The sequence below is a fragment of the Phytophthora cinnamomi genome, assembly GCF_018691715.1.
Source record: "Phytophthora cinnamomi strain GKB4 chromosome Unknown Contig29, whole genome shotgun sequence".
NCBI lineage: Eukaryota > Oomycota > Peronosporomycetes > Peronosporales > Peronosporaceae > Phytophthora > Phytophthora cinnamomi.
The window spans coordinates 444,125-468,246 of NW_027150962.1; the positions used below are offsets into that span (position 1 = coordinate 444,125).

Consider the following 24,122-nt stretch of genomic DNA (forward strand, 5'->3'; position numbering starts at 1 on the left):
TAGTCGTTTTAGGCAAATATTGACGAATCCCGAAGCACTTAAGCAAAAGAGGACAAGTATTCTGAAACGGAGTGGTACATGTACATGTATTACTTGGTACTACCCGAGGCGGCACACCATGAGCAGTGAGCACACTGGCTGTCGGCAGTTGGTGTGCGGCTGGGTATTAATAGGTACGGGTACGCATAGTACCAGCTGCTGCTCGTGCATCACCCTATGGTGCAGAGTTTGTAGCAGCAACGATAACCTCTGCTGAGTGTACACTATTTAATATTATATGTACCGTATGTGCCTGCGGAGAGCGTCGCGCCGGCACCACAAACTCCTTGGCACAATTTAGCGAGTGAGAACGACCACATTGCTCCGTCTTCACGCTCTGTAGAATTGTGACACTCGCCAGTAAAGGATCCTCGTCCTTGAGAGTGGAGCAGAAAAACAATCATGACGCCTTGATCGTACAGCACAAAGCTCCGAGCCGCTGGTGCACAGGGTGGTCACGTATCGGTAGGAAAACATTTTAAAATGATAATAATTCACCTAGAACATCGCCGGTGCTGTCCCGCTTCATTTGTCCAAAACCCATCCCCCTTTAGTGACTTTTCCACTCATTCAGTCTTCAAATGTCACTAAAAACGGCAGAAAGAGTCGCTTTCCATCGGACAGTTCTCCACCCATGTTGAAGAACTCGGCACTCTACAGTTCCTCCGAGCCAAGAAGCCCCACCCACCCGCCTCCGTGCACCATGCGCGTCACCGACGTCGCTGCGGGGGGTAGCGCTGTCCCCATGGCCTCCGCGCAAGCCGCTTCTCCTCCCCAAGCCCAAGACGCGCGCCCAGCCTCCGCCCCCGCAGCCGAAGCCTCGGGCCTCGCCGCCTCCGTCCTGCGGGCCTGCGGAGACTTCTACCGCGCCGTGGACGGCGCCGCCCCCGTCCTGGACGACCTGCCGCTGCCAATCCCGCAGCTCGTGGTCGTGGGGCACGAGGGCAGCGGCAAGTCGAGCGTGCTGGAGAGTGTAGCCATGTTGTCAGTGTTCCCCCGCGATAGTGCCATGTGCACTCGCCTGCCCATCCTCCTCAAGCTGCGTCACACGTCGCATGTTGCAGTTGCAGGCGACCCGGAGCTCATGCCGCACCACCGCGCAGCCCTGCAGCAGCCGCAACAGACTGTTGCAATGCGCCTCGTGTATGCAGACGGCCGCGCGCCCGTGACCTCCGTCGGCAGCTTGTCGCCCGAGCAGGCGGCACCGCTCTTGCGCCAGTGGATGGACCAGATCGTGGCGGAGCAGCACGAGCTCCAGCAGCTCCGCGGCGTCGCGGAGCACGTGCTGGAGATCGAGCTGCGCTCGCCCGACGTGCCCACTTTAAACTTACTGGACCTGCCCGGGATCGTGGCGGGACGGCTCATCGACGAGCCCGACGACATGATGCAGCGCACGAGAGCAATCGTCGAGAAGTACCTGCAGGTGCCGCACACGCTCGTGCTGGCGGTCGTGCCGGCCTCCGAGCGCGTGCGCAACTCGCAGGCCTTGCAGCTGGTGCAGCAATACAACCTCGTGGACAGGACCGTCGGCGTGCTGACCATGGTGGACCGCGCCGTGGACGACACCAACCCAGACGGACCGTTGGCGGAAGTGACGAGTCGGCTGGACGGAACGTCGAGCGACATCGTGTTTCTCAAGCAGGGGTATGTCGCCGTGAAGAACCGGGACTCTCGGGCCAAGACAGAGGTGTCGCTCGAACAGGCGAAGCTGGAGGAGAAGGCGTGGCTGGAGGAGAACCTCCCGGGGTATATCGGCAGAGGCCTGGCGTCGAGCGTTGTGCTGTCGGCGAAGCTTGAGCAAATGGTGGCGGACCATGTACGTACGTTGTGGGTGCCGTTGGCACAAGCGAAGATTGAGCAGGAACGCAAGCGAGCCGAAAAGAAGCTGGCGAGCCTCGGGCCTGACGCACAAAATATTGTTAACGACTTTCTTGGCGTCTACCCGACGACTGCGCGGAAGCGCATGCTGGAGCTGCTCAAGCCCATCCTGCCTGAGCTACTGAGCCACGTTGACGAAGAAATGTTACGTCTTGCTGCGCTTGTTCACACAGATTTTCTCAAGTCGCGAGAAGAACATGAACTGATAATGGCCCCGTTTCAAGCAATGAAGAAGCTGAATGCATTCAGCGCGAGTTCTGGGTCATTAGTGGCAGCCTCAATGCTCATGCTGGATTCACACAGCACTTATATCGCAAACCACTTGGTCCAGATCCTGAAGAATGTGGTGCTTCACCTCGTAGGGCTCATCCAGAGGACGCTGGAGACGAAGGACAGTATGCCTCTGCGTCTCGATCGCTTTGGTAACCTCCACTTTTTCTTCGCTGGCGTTCTCTGGGAGCAACTGAATGAGCTGTTGATCGGAGAAGAGGAGCTGCTACACCGCATTAAAAAATCTTTTCTCGAGTTTGATCCTGAGAATTCGAGCATTCTGCAGCTACCAGCAAGGATCAAAATGACTTCATCGACGGGAGCAAATGAACTGAAGAACCTGGCTAGCAGCTTGGAGGTATATCTGGACTCGAAGGGATTTCAGAACACGTCTCTCGACGAGGTATATTTACCGCTGGTTTCTTCTTCTGTGGTATCGATGACGAGGTAAATGATGTCTTGTTTAAGCTGAAACTTTGCGTAAGCTTACATGTTGATGGTGCTGCTGTGTAGGGATATGTCGCGTTTGATTCTCAGTGCAGAAATACCGACGCTGCCAAAATCCCGTTCTCGTGGCTTCGGAGATGTTAAATCAGCTCCTGAACAAGGTGGCTTCTCATTAGGCATGGGCTTTGCCTTTCCGCCAGCACCGCAAAAGCCTTCCGATGAAGGGAATCTTCAAGACCTAGGCGAGTTCGAGTCAAGGCTCTTTTTCGCGATCACTACTCACGCAGTGGCGCCACTTCTCCAATCGATCTGTGATGTGAGTGATCTCTCTCGAAGAATGCAAGAGTACGTGTCGTGCCACCCGAAGGTGGCTGACAGCAAAACTCACACATTCTGCGAGAACACGTCTGGAAACCGCAAAAAATATGTGAAATTGGTGAGGCACCTCACGAAAGCTGCTGCCGCACTCACAGCCACTCCCACCTGCATGTGATTGATCCATCGCCAAAGAGGGTTGTTAGACCACCGTATAGCTCGTACGGGAAGGACAGAAACTGTATTTCTGGCTGATGCGCGAGCAGCATCAAAAGCCTGGCATAGCAATCTGATGTTCGTGACGTTTTTGTATTCATTGGAATCACAACTAGCAGAGCAAGAAAAAATGAACCAGTGTTGATATTAAAGTGTACATAACGTTTTAGCTCCTGCAAGTTCATCGGCTCGACCTCCACTGGAAGTCCGGAGAAATGATAGACCTATCGAACGCTAGAGACACGTCTTCAACGCTGCCAAGCAAGCGCAGCATAGGTGTGAGCAAGTCGGAATGCGCCATGACGCTGGTGAAACGGCCACATGTGCCATCCCACTCGAAACGTGTCAAGCCGCGCATTACGATGCGCTGGCCCAGAAGAATGTCCGCTAGTTTACGATTGCTGTTGTTGCTGCACAGGTGCGGGAACACGTTGCGGAGCGTTCTCTCGGTGATAGTGACGCTTGTTCTGGTGATGGCGACAAGGGATCCCGCAGCACCTCTGTCTAAGCCTTCCACCTCCAGCTCCACATTTTGAAACCAGAGCGATAAGCACTTCCAACTCCTCATCATTGCTTCCATGCCTTGTCCCGAGTTGAACACTACGTCAGGGGTCATTGCGGTTTGTAGCAAGTCCAGCTGAGCGGTGGTGGGCTTGATTGCAGTGGACCGTCCTCGAGACTGGAGCCCAAAGCGAAAGTGTTGAAAGTACTCGAGTGCAACATCCCACCCGTTCTGCTGTGCCGGAAGGGCCTCAGAGATGGCGCGGCGCTGGTGCTCAAACTTCATAATCTCTTCACGTAGCTGTCTGGTCTCCTTCTCAAGACTTGCCATGTGCTCGTACTCCTTCTTGTCCTGAACCTGTTTCTCCCAACGATACTCCTGGTGGCAATTCTGCGGCGCAGAGCCCCACTCCTTTGCCAAGGTGTCTTGCTTATCACTGCTCAAAGACTCTGTGTCCGTCTCGCCCTGCTGGGAGTAGACCTCAGGCTCTACATATCGAGACTTGTTACTGGAAGAACTCTTGGGCGATTCTCTCTTTCTCTTCCCGCCCGTCAGCGAAAGCAACCCGAGAACGGCGATGGCATCTCTCTCGGGAATTACCGCGTCCGGTTTGGCCAAGTTGCTGCTTGGAACTTGACGTGCACGTGTGTTCTCGAAAGCCTGGGGTTGCATGCGCGACTGAGTCGACTGACGCCGATCAGCGCCACGGGCTGCGCTGTTGCTTTCGGTGCGGTAGCATCTGACCGGACTCCTGCGCTGGAGAACACCCCCGACAATGGCGTCGCTTAAGAACCGGTCGTTCGGGGGGCGAAGGGTGCAGAAGTTCATTTTCAGAAAAGAAGAGGGACTCTACTCTGCTCTGCTGTCTGCGCTGCGCTGCAAATTGAGAAATGATGTTAGAAATCCAGACAATCTGCGATAATGGGAACGATAGGCAAAGTAACATCTGCCCTCAAGCAGTGGCAGTGGCTAGGAGCAAGGTGCTGCCTATTCGTTTTGTAGTCTCAGCGTGATATACAAGTGTTCAGCTGCAGCAGCTGGAATGTCTGCCCGATGGGCAATGCAGATCACTCAAAAATGCTGATTGTGGTTATTTTCTGTAGGCGTAGAGTACCATAGAAAGCATGCTGATGGCAGAAACATGCTGGTGGCAAAGCCCAAAGCTGCTCTCGAACAACGACACCACAACTCTCCCCACCCAGGTGCGGCAGTAAGCGAAGCGTAATACGAGGTCGTCTTAGATGAGGCTGATGATTAAACAAGTCAACCTCATACGTACAGGAGCAATCCTAGCGACGGTCGCAGCGGTGTTGAACATTGTCTCAACACACTCCATACAGTGAACCGTCTAGCAGCTACTTTGATGGACCCCCCCCTCCTCCGTCGAAGCCGCTGCACTTCATCTGCCTACTGCATGTGCTTGCACGTTTACTTCTACTACGCTACTAATACTGTTGGCTTCGTCAACGGTTCGTCGCAGTTGCTCGACAGCTGTAAGTTGTTCATACCGAAGATATTTGTGCATGGAAGCTGTAACCATGTGGATCTGTGCGGAAAAAGAGCAGTGTTGCCCACCACCCATGCCTCTCCGCCAGACAGTCTCCGGTACAGTACAGCAGCAGAGGACGTGCCAACAATAACACCAAAGACCTCAACATGACAAAATGCACTGCCTCACGTGCATCGTATAGATCATTGGAGTATTAATAGCCACTCAAGGTGCCACTGCGACAGTATTGTACACCGTGCCAGTATAGAGAGACGTGCTGGCAAGCAAACGGCCAGTCGATTACATGTAACGAGGCTATTCGACAGAGAGCATTCATTCACAATGCCGTTGGTTGTGTCTGCGAATCTCATGTAGTTGAATTCAGCAACAGACCTTCCGAATACCACCGCGCTGCTCGTCAACATGTTGGTGAAAGTTGTGCGACGATAAACGCACGAATAATTGTATTCATCGCATTTATTGCCGTGCCACATTTATGGTGATGACATGCGCACTTTTGTGGTATGCCGAGGCGTAGCGTTGTTAGCCTGTACGTAAGTATGCTCTGCTAACGAGTTCAGCTTGTATACTTCCGCACTGTTGGTTATCGGAAGCCGCTTGTGGGCAAGATTGCCTTGCCTCCGCGCACTTGGTGTTGCTCGGATCAAGTCGCTCCTGGACTATGTGCATAAATGTTCTGTTGCGCGCAGAGTCTGGATGGGTGGGTGCTGGTGCCCGGGATCGCAAACAGGCATACGCATACATGTACTTGCTAGCGTGTTTGTGCGATGAGGAATCCTGTGCATATATCCAGATCCATCCGCCGGAACTCTTAGCGTTTCGCTACAGCTGCAATACAGTACCGTACATACATACCATACATACCTACATACATATTCAGTTTGTCCATATGGATTTCAGTACAGACTCTGTCACTGTACTGGTATGGCTTTTTTGCTGGATGCTTTAACAACAGCTATCGCTCGCGTGACTCGTGTGGTCCTTCCTTAAACTATAGTACAGCCGTGCTGGTCGCTTCTCGGTGTTGACCCTGACCCCGAGTTCGTACATGAGATACCTCCGACTTGAATTGGATTGCCTTGGAGCGCTGCGAAGCTGGAGATGGAGATGGTCGCAGAGAGAACGCGTCTCTAATCCCAGCTTGTTCGCTACACCACTGGAGATGAAAACCAAAATTAGCCGATCACACGTTACCAAGTCGTGCACGCACAGAGTGCTGCTTGTGGACACGAGGCAGCGGTCGTGGTCATACGCGACTCATGGCGCTGCGCCAGATCAAACTGCACCAGACGCCCCAATGCCCCCCCCCCCCTTCCCCACTCCTTCTCTCTTGACTTACTCGTAGTAGCTGACAGTGGGTGGTTTGGAATGTGTTTATACTCTTCTACTCACGCTACAAGCATCGTTGCAAGTAACCAGGCATGTTTTCGTGCAACGAAGCTTGCTCTTGCTTAACGTTGCACTACAGTCAGCTGCCTAGCCAGACAAAATCTAGTTTTCTCCCTTGTGGGTGCCATAGAATTCAACTGCAAGAAGCATTGCAGCATGCACGATACGTGGCACGCCCGAGAGTGGACTCTTCATCCATTTCAGACTTCACACCCCAATCTCCAGTTACCGTTTTCGTCTCCGAGCTGTTGTATTATTGTAATGGGTGTTATTTTGTCCAATCACAGCTCAATAATTTTTGCTTTCGGGCTTCATGTACCTCCAACTCCAGCTGCGTAGCGAACACGCATGTAGCTACGTTCGTGGCAGATCCAGTAAACGCGTATAAGAGTGGCAAAAGCTTTAGTATATTCACTTGAAAACACGGTTCCTTACGACCCTGCGATTTCACTTTGTCTTCGGCTTCTACATGTACTATTGCTTAATTTTACAAAGGAACAAGCACGTGTACGTATGTGGCATGGTTATTATAACACGACACTCATTGTTGGCACACTACATGACCGGGACGAGTCCCACAGTGCACCTGTACATTGTACAGTAATGCATGTACAGTACCACAGTGTTGTGCGTGTGTCGCACAACCACAACAAAGACGACGTAGTATGAAAACAGGCCCGTGTCGCAACCAATCGTATTTGAGTATTGTCTCGTTTGTGTACAAATAGCACTTTCCATGTGAAATATGCACTATTTCATGTACACTGTACAGTCTTATGCATACCCAGAGCTTATATGGATCAAGGAGAAATACACTCGAAATCCTAAAAGATAAGCATTATACTAGGGTAAACGTTTTAGATGCGGGCGTATTTCACCGTACATATTCGGAACATTAGTACCATCATCGTCACTATCCTGAAGATAGCTAGTACATGGTCAGGATCGTCCAGGAATTTGCCTGTCCATGAAATTCATGATGAACTGCACCCCAGCTACTGGTACATGTAGGTGCAGGGGCGTATCAGACCACAAATGCTGAGAGTCTTGTCCAGCTAAAGGTTGCAGATCGTTCCTGAATAGGTATCTACACCATATTTTGTATGAACCCCCACAAAGAGATAAGTCGTTAAAGTGGCGCTGATTGTTATTAAGTTATTAAATTCGCAATAACGGCCTAGTATCCACAGTGTGTTATTTCTATAGCAAAACCATGCTGTTGCACCCGTCTAAACCTGTCGTATTTAATACATAATCTATATGTAACACCCCCAACGCAGGTAGGTGCGTGTACATAATATGGTGTGGTGTTACTCGCTAGTGTATTTACATCAGCTTGAACTACAGGCTGCCGTAGGTATTGGAGTACATGTAGCATTCAAATCAACACCACAACAAGTCAAAACACTACTGATATACAATAAAGAACACTGAAAAAATCCACACAAACACATGACGTTTTGTACAACTGTACTTAAAGCATGTGTACATACAAAGACGAAGATCACTATTGACTAGAGCGTAAGAACGAGACGGCTGATATATACGGATTTAAACGGAATTATGGGAAGCGAAACAACTTAATGTGTTTTCCATTAGTTCTAATAACCGATACCAGCGGGAATATCAGGTATTAATTGTTATCCGTCTCGTTCTCACGCTCTAGTTTGTACTTGTAGTATTAGCTTGTAATGAACGCTGGGCGTGGATCGTCGTGTTGAAGCTTGTAACGACTTGACTCACGCAATCACGTCCCATAACAGGGGATATGAGCTTCTTCATTTCAGCATCAATTCCCAGGTTCACCCGATTTCTAAATGCTCGAAGTAAGTGGTGGCAGGTTTTAAGCACTTTAGGTCGCCCTCACCAAAGGCGCTGCTTCCTCGTTGATCAGCTGCTGGCACACAACCGAAGTCAACGTATGATCCTCGGCCAAGAACGTCAGCAGATCTCGGCAATTTTGGTGGGTATGTACGCTTTGAAAGGCAGATTACACAATCCGCTGTTGCATTTGAGGAACACGTTGTTTGTTTTTGGCGTGTATTCAGCGGAATCCACCCGCCCAATTTGGGCGGGTGGCCCGGATTGACGGAGCGCATCCGTAAAAGGACATATTTACCTTTGTTGGCAATCTCATTTGTCGTTCGGCGCCTTTACCAACTACATTTTGGCGGCAATGTAGATACCCAGCACGAGGCTGAGCGAGTGAATGCAACGCATAATACCACACTCGCAAGTGTGTACGTTTCGGGTTACATGCTTCATCCCCGATATAGCCTCGGATATCCGCGTTGAACTTGGAAATTACCGTTTTAAAGTTGAAAAGGTGTAGAACACCACTGTGTCGCTCAACCCGAGCTCCTCATGGAACAAGTACAAACTACAGGACCCACCTCAACCACGATGATGGTGTCGGTACGGACAATCAGGTGCGGCTGTCACCGTCGTCCTGCACGAGGCGCGTCGCTACGGCCACTGACAGCTCACACTCAGTGACCCGCTTGGGGCAGAGCTGGTTGGACACGGGTGATTTGGCTGATTTGTGGTGGTGAACCGCAGTGCGTGCTAGGCATGAAGTTCAGCAGTGCTAGTACTGGTCGAACGAGACTGACTTGAACCGCGCCCAGGAGCTCCACGAGCAACGGGGGCTCTAGTATAAGCCGGACACACCAATACACAGCCCGCGAAGACGGGCACGGCGCTGACGAAGCTATTGGTGTTGAGTTGCCACCGGTACATCTCTCTCGCAAATGCAAACTGCTTAGTTGAGCGAAATGGCGAGTTGAACAGAGTGGACAAGTACAGAAATATGTACAACTCGTGCTTGGCCGAATCGGTTCTGGCGACCAGTCATCACTAACGCAGCAATCGGTCTAAAGGAAGAAGGGGACGCAGAAGCAGAAGCGACTGGATAGTGAGTATTACACTTTCATGTTTGATAGATATTGAGTATTCCTCCATAGTGAATCACAAGTTGTGATGCTGAAGCCTATACTAAAGTCAAGTGCATAGAAGGCAATACGTTAGTGTGGTGTGTGTGAATTTTAGAGTCCGTGGGTATACCGGCATTGTTCACCAAAATTGATATCAGTAAGTATCTCAGTAAGTTAAAATTACTCACAAGAGCGGAACTAACCACGAATTTCAAGTCTTACACGCCAATTAATGAAGCAAGTGATCTAGTTAACAGCCCATTTCGTATCGGTCCTTGGGTCTCTACGAGTTCGCATTACGCACGCAATATCAGCAGGAGAGGATGAAGCCCTTTGTGCTTGGCGAATACAATGCGTCGTGATCTATCGAGCACCCGTGAAGCACCAACAACGCCTGCTGCATCGATTACGCAAAAGCAAGGACAATGACACGTGCACTGAAACTAAATAGTTGCGTAAGTAGAGCGAGGATGATGGTACCAAGCCAAGAATGCCAACAAATGAAGATTTAGACCCTGCATCGCAGAGACTAAATGCAGCGGGGCTGCCGTTGCTCCGTGCGCTGAGGAAGGTTTAGCGACTCAGAGAGTCCAGCAGGGTACTAGCCGAGTACCCGCTCAGAACAAGTCACACAGACTTCTTTGCAAAAGGCAAGCTGTATTGGTTGCTTATCCTGCGGTTTTGCCGTCTACATTGCAAGTATCTGCACTTCACTATCACTATAACTCACCCATCCAGGGGTAACCCTGGTGTAAGATACAATAAAAGGGTAACCCTTCATGCAAACCCATTGCACTAAAGACAGCTCACAGATGGAAATCGCGGGTTCTGACATTAAGTAGGCCGATAGGGACCCGACGTGCGCGGAGCCATGGGAAGCGTACAATGCCTGCTACGCCTTTCTGCAAAAGGTTATCCAGATCGACAGCATCACAGAGTCCATTCTGGTCGTGGCGGGCGATGGTGAAGAGCCATAATGACCAGCCGTTGTAGCGGTGGGACGGACGACACGTTCATCACGGACATGGCTGTGAGTCTGAGCACTGGCGCCCCATGCCGTTCGGAGCGTCTGGCGAAGTACAACCAGCGTCCGCGTATCGAGGAGGCGCTCGGCTCCGAGGCTCGCTGCGCTGGTGAGTGCTTCCGTGATGTGGAGAAGCACTCGACCGGCTAAATGTTTCCTGCACTCCACAATGAGCAGTAGCACGTCGCCCACAATCTACACGTCCGTGCCAACCTTGCCAGTGAACTTCACTCACGAAACCCACTCGTGCTGTCGTCGACCTGCTCAACCCGGCGCAGTTCGCAATGAAACTCTCGTGCAGCCCGACCAACTTACGAAATCTGTGTGTGTCGTACGCTTCAGTCTTGGTTTGGCATTGGTATGTCGTGTGTCAGATAAGTTTACGTATATAGAAAATAAATACCGAGCACTGTGAGTTGCTACGTGTATTTCCATTCGTCACAGTAGTTTTGGAGTTTCCCTTGCAAACGGTGACCAAGGACTACTGCACTCTGGACGCCATGGCTGCAGGGTGTTTCGCACCGAACATCAAACCGAACGGCGAGGAGGTCATCAAGGCCGCCAGCTACATGGACCAGATGCGTCTAGACGTTGCTGCTTCGGAGTTTTACACCGCTACCTAGGACGCTCGCTACACCTTGACTTCAAGAACGAGAACGCCCCCGACTCGGGCAAGACCCCGACTTGCAAACGAGGTCATCCTTGCAAACGAGGTCATCCTTGTAACCACCAACCCGGCGTCTCAAATCGGATAGTATTTACCAGTCGAATGTGTCTTCCCAAGTACGCCGCGCACTATTGTTGAGAGGTATAAGCCTTGCTTTCAGGATCAAGTGGTGGTTTAACTCCACCAACACGTGCGTTGTACTTGTAAGTACTCGCTAGCAAGAGGTGCCCCCCACATTTTAGCTGACACACTCAAACCGTTTGCTGGTGTAGTTAGCTATGTACCGTCAAACGGTTTGAGTTTGTCAGCTAAAATGTGTAAGTGCCGTGACAGTTATTAATAATAGTATTAAAAAACCTATGTACCATTTCTGCTTGCAGAAAATTCTAACATCAGCAATATGTAAAAAAAGAAATTGATTGGCTGTTTTCAAGCGAAAAAGAGATTACATTGAATTTTGTATCGCAAAAAAATGCAATCTCTTTTCGCATAAAAACAGCCAACCAACTTCGAGATTTTTGCCACTGTATAAGACACCCCTATCCGCTTTCTTGAGATAATATTTTTCTATGCTTAAATCTGATACTTTTTGCTAATTTAAACTTCACCTTCGAAACCGACTGTTTAAACTGGCCACTACTAATCGTATTTGGCGGGGAAATACATAGCAAGAGCTTAGCGCCAATGCCAACTACAACTTTGTAGTAGTAGAACGGAAGTTACTGCCAGTTTAGAGAGCTGTTAATGACCAAAAGAGTATGTTCATGTACAATGTTAGGTATTGGAGGCCTCTGCCTAATATCGATGAAGCCACCTGGCAGTTCATCGTCGTAGATAGCCTCAACGGAGACAAAACCAGAATAAAACGTCACCAAAATAAATAAATGAGCAAAATAGCATCTCCACCCATTGGACACGGGACTAACACATGCTTGAGGCAAGATAAGTGTTCTTGCATGTGTTCAAGGGACCGACCGCATGTACATCTACATGGGTACCATTGGCAGGGAAGGTTTTGCAGCTCACTATTAATACAGTATCAAGAGAGCCCTGTACCGCATAACAGATCTCATAGTTCGCATATATATCATAGTTCGCATGTCGGACTGACCAATCACAAATCGGTGACGTTATAAATAATTTCTTAATTTTTACCTTTTTAACTGAAGGTTATAAATTTAATTCCTTCAAAACCAGTCAATTGCGGCTTCACAATTGGATTTCGCACCAATCTACCACCTCGCTTCACAGCCTCCAGCCACCAAACGTGCCCGCTAGCATGCCTCGTACAGGAAGGAAGCGAACCACGGGCATGGCTCAAAACCTAAAGTGTTCAAACGAGTGACCTAATTTTCGAGTGGTCTTTTTCGTGCAGGTACGATCATACGATTTCGATGCCCCTTGGGTGCGAATTATGAGTTCTGCTGTGCGGTACTGTAATCCTGATTGCGTGCATATCGCACCCACACTGTACACATTCCAGCCAGCTGAACCCATGATTTCACGCTGCATGGCTTCATTGCAAAAACCGCGCTTCGCAAAGCGTTGAGCCTCTCATGTCTCGACTATGTACAGTGCAACTTGCAGCCGGGCTGTCGCGGAGAGATACATATCCAGCCGCGAGGCCAACTCCGTCGCGGGCCAACTTCACCGTGAAGAGGAGCGCGTTCCCGCACTACATACCCTTCCGTATCATCATGGTGTCTTCCTTCAAGTCTCTGCATACGTATTAATAATGGCTTGATGGAAGAGTGATTTGTACCAAGCTTCATGCCAATCCCGAATCCGTACATTATACAGTTTAGGCTTAGGATATGATACTTCGAAGTAGGTAGTACTGTATCTTAGGGGGAAATGAAAAAATTCGGGCACTATTCCGTAAAAAACTCCAAATTGTGATCCAAATGACAGAATCGAGCACCTAAAAAATTTCTGGTACTCAGAAAAGTAATAGCTCAATCACGGTACTGCGCGTCCGGCTGTTCTTAAATCCTGGGTAGCTACAGTAATACAGTAACAGGCAATCGACAGCAGTTAGATTTCTCAGAACAGCATGTACGAAGTCGTTGAGCTTGACGAACTGCAGGTGCGCGTACTGGTCGGCGTAGAAGTCCTCGCGGAAGAGTCTGCAAGAGGATCAGCACAAGAAGACCATGCCCCTACTTCGCAACAAGCACCAAGAGATCGCGGGGGCAGTGGTGAAGACTGTGCCTGTCGTGAAGGTGCGCGTGCAGGGCCGCGGAGAAGGCCGCCGTGGAGGAGATCGGAGAAGGCCGCCATCCAGAAGATCGGTGTTGTGGCGACCACTGTGTAAAGTAGCCTGCCGTCTAGGAGGACACAGACGTCATGGAGGTGCACGTGCCAGCGCATGTCATTGAGAAGGTAGTCATGTAGGAGCGTGCATTGAGGAGACAGCGGCGGAAGAGCACATATAGAACAAGATGGCCGTGGAGGAGAAAGCGTGATGGACATCAGCATCGAGAAGGGTCTGATGCTATACACCGTTGATAAGCTGGCCTATGTGAAGGTCATAGAGAAGCATGCTGCGGGGCCCTGGCACTCTTTCTCCATGAGCATGACCCTCTTGCTGGCTGTGCTTTTGTTGCTCTGCTCGCAGTACCGTGATTGAGCTGTTACTTCTCTGGGTGCTAGAAATGTTTTGAGTGACCGATTTTGTCATTTGTGCAAGAATTTGGAAATATTTCCGGAATAGTGCCAGAATTTGTCATTTCCCGGGAGCCAACGATTATTAATAGCCGCCACTCTTATTGGTCAAAAACGACATGGCAGAAGAAATGAGCTACTAGTACTTGTTCAACATGTAGCAAGTGGCATCGTCATGTCTTGTGCGTCTAGGTAGCGAATTCCAGTTCTATGTTATACTTTACGTGTTCGCGTGCCAAATTATAGCAGCTGTGCTAGTCTCAATGAAAAGTGTTGCATTATAGCACGTGCAAGATGTGAACCCCCTTGAGAGCGCAAATTCGCTGTACGGGATGAGAACGCCTTTATAAGCGGAAATTCACGGTGAATAGATCCCGATAGTGCGATAAATAACAGGCGTAGAGGTTTGAAATATGGTGATGATACCGCGGTGTTTCTCGGGGATTGACTCAAGGAAATATGGGTATTCAAGAAACGATGTTCGCTCCACAAAATCTATGCTCGTGCGGAGTAATAGAGCAGGAATTCCAACTACTCAGTGGATACGTATAGCGGCAGCAATGAGAGGTGCAACTCAAGGTGCAACTTGTATAGCCCGAGGGTAGATCGGCACAGGTGAACAAATCGCAGGGTGCACGCTCCAATGCGCACCGAGGGCCATGGCACGACAGTGACCAAGCAGAACGCGTCAAGTTTCTCACTGTCTGTTCACTTCCTAGATTTGATATTTTGCGGTCAACGACGATTGCACTCGGGCACCAAATCCCAATGTCCAAGTTTATAATGTACCCGGCGACTATGTCAATTCGCATTTTTTTACTGAGCGATGGTGCGGTTTATTGCGCAACTAAGTCTCAGGAAGCCTGGAGCGCTGGTGTGCCTCCGTAAACGCCAGACTTCTGCAACAGGATTGCGCGCGGGCTAATTGAGCGCATTGGACAGATTAAAATGAGAACCGGGTGCTCATTCTACATGTAGAATGTAGGAAAGTTGTCACGCTAATAATTATTCACGGGAGCACCACGCGGATGGTAGCACAGCAGACACACTCAAGTGCACAGCTAGGTAACGGTGACTATACCAGCTTACTGTACCATTAGCGCGTGCTTATGACAGAGCACCGCTAAGGTAAATCATGAGTTTAAGGCCAAAAACAGATTACCAACTTTGACAGCCTGTAACGTTTGACCCAAGATGGCTATGGAAACGTTCTAGCCAGAGAGGACATCTGCGCTATTCCAACTATGTTTTGGGCTGTTGCAGTTTGTCTCGACACGGTTTCCTGTCTCGTGACAGCCTTGCGAACAAGATGCCTACTTTTTGAGACGTCAACTATTTAAGGCCAAGAAATATCTCAACACATGCTTGGCACTACACTATAATTTCTGGTAAGTGCGATTATAGATGTATAAATCAATACCGGTGACTTTAACGTAGTTATAGAGGCTATACGTTTACCTGTCAGACGATGGAAAGTATAGCACGTCGTCCGTCGGCGAGCTTTGTCTTGGTCTTCTTAGACGCACTCGGCATTTGTTGCTTCCGTGCTGTGTGGGCGTGTGCGGGCACAGCTCGAAGTACGTGGTGCTCTTCTTCGCCTGGTTATATGACTACGCCGAACGCCCAATCTGGCAGCAGTGGAGACTGCAGGACCTTGAGCGGCCCAGCGGTAGCAGCACGTCCGGCCGGGTCTCACGTTGACGCCGGCATGTAGATGTCCACGTCGAGGCATTGGCGGAGCTCGTCCACGAGTCTTGGGTCGCGTTCATGGTGCAGTGCTGGACTAAAGTGTGCACTTCTTTGAAGCGAGCCGCCGACGGTGCCGGGTGCGGTGTATGACACCGGCAGCACCGTGTTGTTCTCTGCACGACAGGCGGCCTGTATGTAGCTGAGGTGCAGCAGGTCGTCGGACGACACGTCGGCCTCCAGCTCGTCGAAGGCAGAGAGGAACGACAGTTGGGTGTGCAGCGCCACCGGCTCCCAGGCCACGGACCCCCCCCCCCCACACACACACGAGCATCAGCAGGTAGTTCGAAGGCTACAGGTGAACGAGGTGATATCTTTCGGACCAGACGTGTAGATTCTTGTGGGGTTGGCCAACCATACACGCAATCACCCATTGAACGAGGCACTCCGCTGCTTCCGTTGGAAGTGGAGGGGGTGGTCCTCGGCGCTTGTTGTCGATGGTTTCACCGCGCTCCGGCAGTTCAGCGTTCGCACAGGAATTCTTCTTGCTTTCCGGACGTCCTCAGTCGTAGCACCGTTGTGAACATCATCAACTGCTTCTCGCTACTCGGACACCGTGCAGGTCTTCCGTTCCTTCGTCATTCTGGTGATGAAATCTTAAGGCCCTAAGGGCAGCTTGAAGATGATAAGATCTCGAAGGTTCCCCTCCAAATCATATAAACACCTATTATAGCCAACAGAAGAGCTCTATTCTTGTCTTGTGCTCACGATTGGATGTATATGTGCAGCCTTAAAAGCGAACGTTGGCCTTAAGCTTATGATTTACCTTATCCAATATTAGGGCCGTTCTTAACGGAGCGGGTGTGGGTAGGCTGCGCAGCGGCTCTGTGCAGCAATTGGGACTACATCGAGGGAACTTTCGATCACGGATCGGTAGGCCCCCTACGCCCTACGCGAGGGGGGGGGGGGGGCTGTCCGTGGTAGGCTGCCCAGATTCAAAGTCTCCATCCAAATGGAACGCCCTCGAGAGTTGCTGCGCACCATTGTCCAGCCCAGCGCGAGCTCCTCTGACTTGCTCTCGGGTCCAGCGCTGACGACGTGTCTAACTCCGACAACCAGGACACGACCATCGCATGCACCTTCCGTCCTCTAGCTTAAGCAGACGAGTTGTCTGGCTGTATCATTCTCCCCGCCTAGCGCAGTATGCGAGCAGCGAATCCACGCTTTTGTGAATGAGACAATTTCTCGGACACAGGTACAGTGTGGTACAACGGCCTACCGCCCCATACTCCGTCATTCTTAACGACGGCGCGCATAATGGTACGCTCTACGCCCCACCGCCCTCCCAGCCTACCGCTCCGTTAAGAACGGCCCTGAGCCAGTAGGAGAGAGTCCTCAAGCATCGGCGTGGGCGATTCACGTTTTCCGAAGTCAATTCATTTCCTATGCTCTTTGAGCGTGCTTGGTGACCTTGGAAATTGTCGGAAGCGCATACTGCTGCGCTGCAGTGGAAGAGGTAGGAACGGAGATGTCTCTCCTTTTACCTCATGCAAGACGATATTGTAGTCACCTAGTTGTAGATTGTAATAAAACGATATCGCGCTCGGCCGAAGTTGATGAGTTGTAATCGTAAGAGGCACTCTAGTCCGGGGTCCAGGCAGGCGGGAATCCTAGTACAGGTATCGTGACCGTGACGAACTCTTAGGCATCCACGGTCGCGCCAACCAACATCCAAGATTGGCACTTTAATCTCGTCCGGGCTTGATCGCTGTTTTGTTGCGAAATGAACGAGTCTGCAGAAACACAAGACAATGATAGTTCAGTAGGTTCCCTCAGTAAGAGCGACAGGGACGAAACTTCCTTACCTCAGGAAGTCTTTGATACCTGATTTGATAGGATATGGGAAGGAAGGATCACCTGCAGTACTTGGCACATTGCTAGCACATGCAACAGAGACAACAGCACCTGTACATCCACCGGTGTCAAGGCATATACATGTATTACATGTGTGGGGGCTACCTTACATGTAGTACAGTAATGTTACTTCAGAACCCATGCAGAACGAACGATGCACTACCATTATACTACTACTAGTATATTGACTGACACTCGAGGTGTTCCAAGTTACTAAGGCAAAATCCCTACAACAATACATGCTGTAGACCTTTGAGACTAAGACCATGTTAGTGTTGTTCACGATGACGCTGTCCAACGGAAGTCCGGGGAAATGACGGCCTTGCCAAACACTCGCTCCACATCCTTCAAATTGCCTAGCACGTCCAACACCGGCGTCAACAGGTCTGACTGAGCAAACACAGTCGTCACGAAGCAGCGCCTTGGATCCCACTCGAAGCGTGTAATACCGCGCATGACAATACGCCGGCTCAACAGCTTTCCCACCAGCACAGAACCGGTGTCACTCTCGCGTTCGTTCCAAATGCCTGGAAACACGTTGCGCAGTGTTCTCTCGGTGATCGTGAAGCTGGTTCTGGTGGCGGCCAGCAATGAGTGAGCGCCTTCCCTGTGCAAGTCTTCAAGCTCGACCCTAAAGTCTTGGAACCAGAATGAAACTCGCCTCCAACAGTAAATCGCCACATCTACACCTCGTCCTTCGTTGAGAAGGACATTGGGGGCCAGTCGCGATCGTAAGAAGGTCAATTGAGGGTTAGCGACCTCTTTCGTGTTGGCAACGGGGGATTGCTGCTGTTGCGTAGTTGGCTGCTCACGGAGGCCGTACTCGAACAGTCGAAAGTACTCGGCTACTACGCTCCAGGCGGAACCGTCTCCTGGAACCACAGCGGATAGGACACATCGTCGTTTCTCGAGCTGCTTGATCTCTAGCTCAAGTTTGCTGGTCTCCTGTTCGAGGCTGCACATGTTGTCGTGCTGTTTTTTGCGGTATCGCCGCTGGTTCTGTCGACGCGCTTCCCGTAGACTTTCCTGCCCCATTGCGATGAGGGTGGCGACGTTTACACTTTGCGCGTTTGTGCCTTGGACCACCCCTTCCACCTTACAGTAGACCTTCGGCTCGAGCACCGGGGTGTTGCGGACCTCAGCGGACCTGGGTACAAACCTGGGGTCTCTGGTCCCAAAGTTGTTCAGCGATTCATTAGCCACCCCTCCTACGTGAACAACTTTTGAGTGGTGGTAGGGCTTCCAACCAGGAGTTTGGACCTGGGGCTGTGGCGTTCCTTGCGCTTGAAAGGGGGCGATGCTCGGCCTTGAGAGGTCGGGTGTTGCCCTCGTGCGTAGCACCACATTCCCGATCACATCGTCGCTTAAGTGCCAACCGTTCGGAGGGTGGAGGACCGAGGCGTTCATCGTGTCGATAGGCTCGATGCTTGACTCTCTCTTGCGTGGGTGAATCCCGAAATGAGGCATCCGCCTGCCTCTGTGTCACGATTACCGACCGAAGCCTCCGGTCATCAACTTTGCCACAGCTGGAAGATGGGAGGGGCGATTTGTCAATTTGTAGAGTATTGGCGCAGTGTGACAACACGTGTACAGTAGCCAGAGAGGTCCTCTCTGTAGTGATGTACCAAGGTAGCTTATTACTGCAGACAGGAATAACTTAACTGGCTGTACCCTGAATGCATCGCTTTGCATGCCTGGCTGGAGACGGTTAAGAACGGTTTTCGCACCTGAGGGTCTTGCATTATTTCCTCGTTCACTCGTTCTGAGGTCGACGTCACTCGCCGCACCATACTCGACACTAGGAGCCAAGCTAAAACGTAAACCGCGAACGGACAAGGTACTAAGTAATACATTACTGGATGGTAACCAGCCCGTTAGCGCTTTCTAGGGGTGCTAATATCACTGGGACAGCTGCGGATAGGATTGCCTGTGGTGCTAGAGACTGTCCGCAGTTCCCCATCACTTGGGGGAGGGTTGTCCGAATCTCTACAGTGCGAGTGAATTCCCGCACCAGTTAAAGCTATCGACGAGCAGTTTGGACTGTTCACGAACAAGGCTAGGTCGAAGAGAGATTTAAACTATGGCAATTAAGTCGCCATCAACTCGGATAGCTCTCGAGCCCGCTCAATGTGAGAGCCCCCGCAAGCATTGCATTGTGGTCATGAGATACGAGGGTGTAACATGAACTGAGAGCAAGTGTAAAACATGAGTAAGGCAGTAGAGCAGGTACAGGTGCAACGCACAACCGAAACTGGATCTTGACAACGATTGCGTTCTTTCCAACAGTGCCAGCCGCCACTTGCAAAATCCACCTGTCTTCGTGGATTGTAGATTGTAGATCAGGCAGCCGTCCCTGCATAGCGAGAGTGCCCACCAGCTCACATCGCACGTAGATTGATAGATGTAGCGACGAGGGCAGAAGCAGGTGTGTTGCGTTCTTTTGCGCTGCAGTTATTTACAGTAACAGTCAGCTCGGTCACTTCCGACGCGGGTGCGTGCCTATAACCCGTCTTTGCAACAAACATGTTTTTATAGATGTATTTTTGAGCGGGAAAATGATCTGTACCAAATTACTAATATCTTTGTTATTATCACATTCACTACATTGAACTATGTAGTACTGTATACTAGTGTACCAACATAGACAGGCCTCTTAAAAGTAGGCAGTGTGTCAAGCGAAAATGCAGAATGCCTAATCCTTTTTTGCAGAATGTCTACTTCCGGATATGCCTGAAAACCCACCCCAGCTGGTGTCGCTGCCTGTTCATCCCACCTTTCGGCGCTCTACACCTCCCAGCACGAATGAGGAAGGCAAAAGGATCAAGGCGAGGGTCTAAGAAGGGTGCTCGTGGAGACCAACAGACCGCATCACAGGTTCAAATCGCTATGTTAACACTGCCCTTCCGGACTACCGAGACTGCTACTCATTGCTTCTTCGAGTGTGACCCCGTCCAGAGGTTGTGGCGGAAGATATGGGAGCCATGGGCTCCAGCTTTTCGATGCTCCCTGGGGTGGAGGCTGTTGACCTTCCCGTCCGACCGCGATGTCCACGACGAATGGCGCCATCTTCGTGAGGCTCTTCTCATGTTATGGCGCATACACACAGCCATTGTGTTCCACGCGCTATGGCGTCTCCGGAACGATATCTATTTCCACGGCGTGCGTGCATTCCCCGTTTGAGCTGCTCGTCTCAGCAACACTACCTGCACCTCTATCGCCGATCAACCGAGTTCAATCTTGATAGTGACGAGATCAACAGTTTTGCGCCGCATTGGGTTCCCTGAACCAGTTGATTTCAACTCGCACTTACGTGTGTGTGGATACCTCAGCCTTAGGTTTGATTTAGTTTTCGCTTAGCCAGCAGTACGACAAGTCTACCTCCCAGTTAATCAACTTCATTCTTCTTCTTATCACTACCCTTGTGCAAACTAAAATCACTCCTCTGGAGCAACGACAAAAATGGATCCCGTAATACGAGGCTGGGGTTGGCCTTCAGCCTCTGAGTTCAAATGTTGTTGATGGAGAAATTACCGAGGCATGATGGAAATTCTGTCAAGCGTTTGGCCGCGAAACTGCACCAGCTGAAGACGTTGCACTGCATCGTTTGGGCCCGCCGTACCGCCGGTAAAGCGCTCCTGGTTCCATCATCAGCAGAAGCACGTCCTGCCTGCGATACATGTAACAATTGTAGTGTCCATGTCGAGTCAGACATGCTACACCTAATAACTACATGGTATTCTACTGCCTACGTCCTCCTCCTCGCCCGCACATGCTGCGAGAGGTAGACACCGTTCAACTGCGTCGTGTCGTACGTGGACTCGATCACGCGGCGCAGCACCACCATGCGAGCGAGCAGGTCGTTTGGATGAGCTGCCTGGTAGCTGTAGCTGCTGTATGCACTGGATGACGTGAAGGTCGAGCCGGTAGACGCTACTTTTTTTTTTTTTGTGAGTTCAGCGTTTTGAAGCAAGTCACGAACCCGCAGAGAACAGCTCTAACCAACTGTGCAATGGAAGACCAACTCCAGTCGCTGCAGTACTTCAGTTTACTCGATCTAGCTGAACGCGTCGCTAGGACTAAGACAATTCACTTGAATAATGTATACCTCTTGAGCCGTATGTATGTATCGAGCTACCTAATCAGCCTTCTCCAGGATGCCTATTTGAGGACACATTAGGTAGGTACCTATTTATGCCTAATTTTGAGCGGCTTGAACATAGACCATATATTTGCTGTCCTGTCTATCGGAACCGTGCGATTGAATGCAGGGATAGATCAAATGGAGTCTATTGCATGTTATTGTTTTGTGTCCAGGGGTAGGATAGTGTCTCCCGCGCGTACGGGTAGCATCAACTTTGAAAACAAAGTTTGGACGTTACAGAGCTAGAATAAACAAGCAAGATATACGAAGAGAGTGAGGGAAACCTGGAGAGTACTCAACTTTTTCCTTGCTTTGATTCGAGTTATGCATCATGTCAACAAGATCGTCCTATCTTGGATTTCGTATCCGTGAATCGTTTTTGCTATCCATATGTAATTTAATACAAACTTCCATATTAAAACTATCGGAGGCCACGCGGACGGGGGTACCCATGGGACCTGTACGCTATCAGCCTGGGGACAAAATGTTTGGTTCTACTACAGCACGGAACATATCGTCAAAGTCATCGAGATTGTGGCCATCAGTTCTGCACGCTCATAGGTCTGCTAGTACGGACGCTCCTGGTGGCGAGGACGAGTCCTTTGGTGAGCAATAGTATCCGCGTTCCCTGTGCAACCTAAACGGGAAGCGTAGGGGCTTTCATCGCGCTGTAGAACGCCGTGAATCACATCGTCGCCAAGGAGGCGACTGTTAGGCGGGTGGAGAAGCAAGTTTTATCGGAAGGGACCGCCGGGCTGTAGAGAGAGGTCTCCCCTGGTTAGTTGTCAAATGACTGGCAGGGCAGGAGAAGTTCGCTCCAAACTCGTCGGCACCATGGTGTCGAGGTAGCATGTGCTCTTTGCTAATATCGGGGGGGGGGGGTCTCCGACAGATAACGCCCAAGGGATAACTTTCCCATGGCTATAGATATCGAGCAATATCTCGATAGTTAATATTTAGTAGTTGCGTTGGTGGTGCTTCCAATGAAGTAACAGCGGCGGCAAAGAAGGAGGCCATCCGTTAGTCAACGCCGTGTCCCTAAAGAAGGAAGGATATGGTGTCGTGTATGGGTAAGTACTCAACACGTGAAAGCAACATGCACTCGCACAGTGACTGAGAGTACACCCGAATTTTAAAGACGTCCAAAGCACCATCTGCTCGCATGGCATCCTCTTCGTCCACGCGCGCGCCACTCTGGATAAAAAAACTCCAGGTCGAGCTCGACGCGCCGATGTACCTTTGAGTATGCTACAGATGGGATATCCTGTGTATCGCGCTGGCAGGCCAAGATACCTCAACCAACAGCCTGTACATGGTGTTGGCTCAACGCGGCCGAGCTGGGCGGCCCACTCGTTGATCCCCCGAGGCCAGTCTGGTGTGATCAAATGCATGGGAATTGTGTACGTGATCTCGTTGTGCCATACAGCGCTATTTGAATGGAATGGATAGGTGCTGATATAATACTTATTGGCCAACATTGGGAGTCCTTACTTAATCGACTTGGGTGGGTCAAGTAAACCAAAGTCAATCGAGGCAGGACCAAGACACTGCAGAAGTTTGAACATCCAAGGCGGTGGAGTATTTAAGTCGCTCGCAACGGCATCAGTACCACATATCCAAGCGTAGCAGACCAGGTGAATGCCCTCTTCGAAGCTCTGGAGACTTCTTTACTATTCGCTGCCATCAAGTCCCAGCGCTCGGAAAGATAATACAAATACAAAAATAATAAGATTATATTGACGGAATAACATATTATCGAGAAATCGAGATTTCGGTAAAATATGAAATTGTAGCCATCATAAATACACAGTGCTTTTCAAGGTGTGACTATCTCCGTGGTCCGCATCGAACCACTAACACCGATGAACTCCGTATTTTTTCCTTCCAATCGTGTCGACAAAGCGCATTCCTATAGGGAGTTTAACAATGATTGCACCGTTTCGGCCGAACCAATTACTATATTTATTGAAATATTTTTTTATTGGTGATCGATGAATTTCCGTAACTTATAACGCGCTTTTCACAAATCAATTCAATTTTATATTTTATTTAGCCTTGCTATGCGATCGGTTCTTCGCGCTCTAACATACCAAGTTCGATGAAGGTGCACATGAACATGCAAATACAATCCATTCTTGTTGACTGGTGCGCGTGCAGTGCCTCTACAGAGGCAACAACCGTATTCCTGTACCATACTCCGTCGAGAAGCCGCAGCGCATATTCGACTTAAGAGCACATGCTGCCTCGCCACTCTGGCACCGACGAGTTTGGAGCGAACTCCTCCTGCCCTGTCAGTCATTTGACAACTAACCAGGGGAAACCTCTCTCTGCAGCCCGGCGATCCCTTCCGATAAAACTTGCTTCTCCACCCGCCTAACAGTCGCCTCCTTGGCGACGATGTGATTCACGGCGTTCTACAGAGCGATGAAAGCCCCTACACTTCCCGTTTAGGTTGCACAGGGAACGCGGATACTATTGTCCACCAAAGGACTCGTCCTCACCACCAGGAGCGTCCATACTAGCAGAC

At 50.4% G+C, this 24,122-nt stretch overlaps 2 protein-coding genes across 2 annotated transcripts; one reads left to right on the forward strand and one right to left on the reverse strand.

Annotated features, from left to right (window-relative positions):
- Positions 1 to 742: 742 nt before the first annotated feature.
- Positions 743 to 11,146, forward strand: IUM83_09990 (Dynamin domain containing protein; the record flags this gene model as incomplete). Its single annotated transcript, XM_067934468.1, has 3 exons — positions 743 to 2,634; positions 2,701 to 2,795; positions 10,968 to 11,146. The coding sequence occupies 3 exons, from the start codon at positions 743 to 745 to the stop codon at positions 11,144 to 11,146; spliced, it is 2,166 nt and encodes a 721-aa protein (XP_067793256.1).
- Positions 11,147 to 17,733: 6,587 nt separating this feature from the next.
- Positions 17,734 to 18,489, reverse strand: IUM83_09991 (uncharacterized protein; the record flags this gene model as incomplete). The annotated part of the gene is made up of 1 exon (XM_067934469.1): positions 17,734 to 18,489. One exon carries the CDS (start codon positions 18,487 to 18,489, stop codon positions 17,734 to 17,736), a length of 756 nt encoding a protein of 251 aa, XP_067793255.1.
- Positions 18,490 to 24,122: the final 5,633 nt, after the last annotated feature.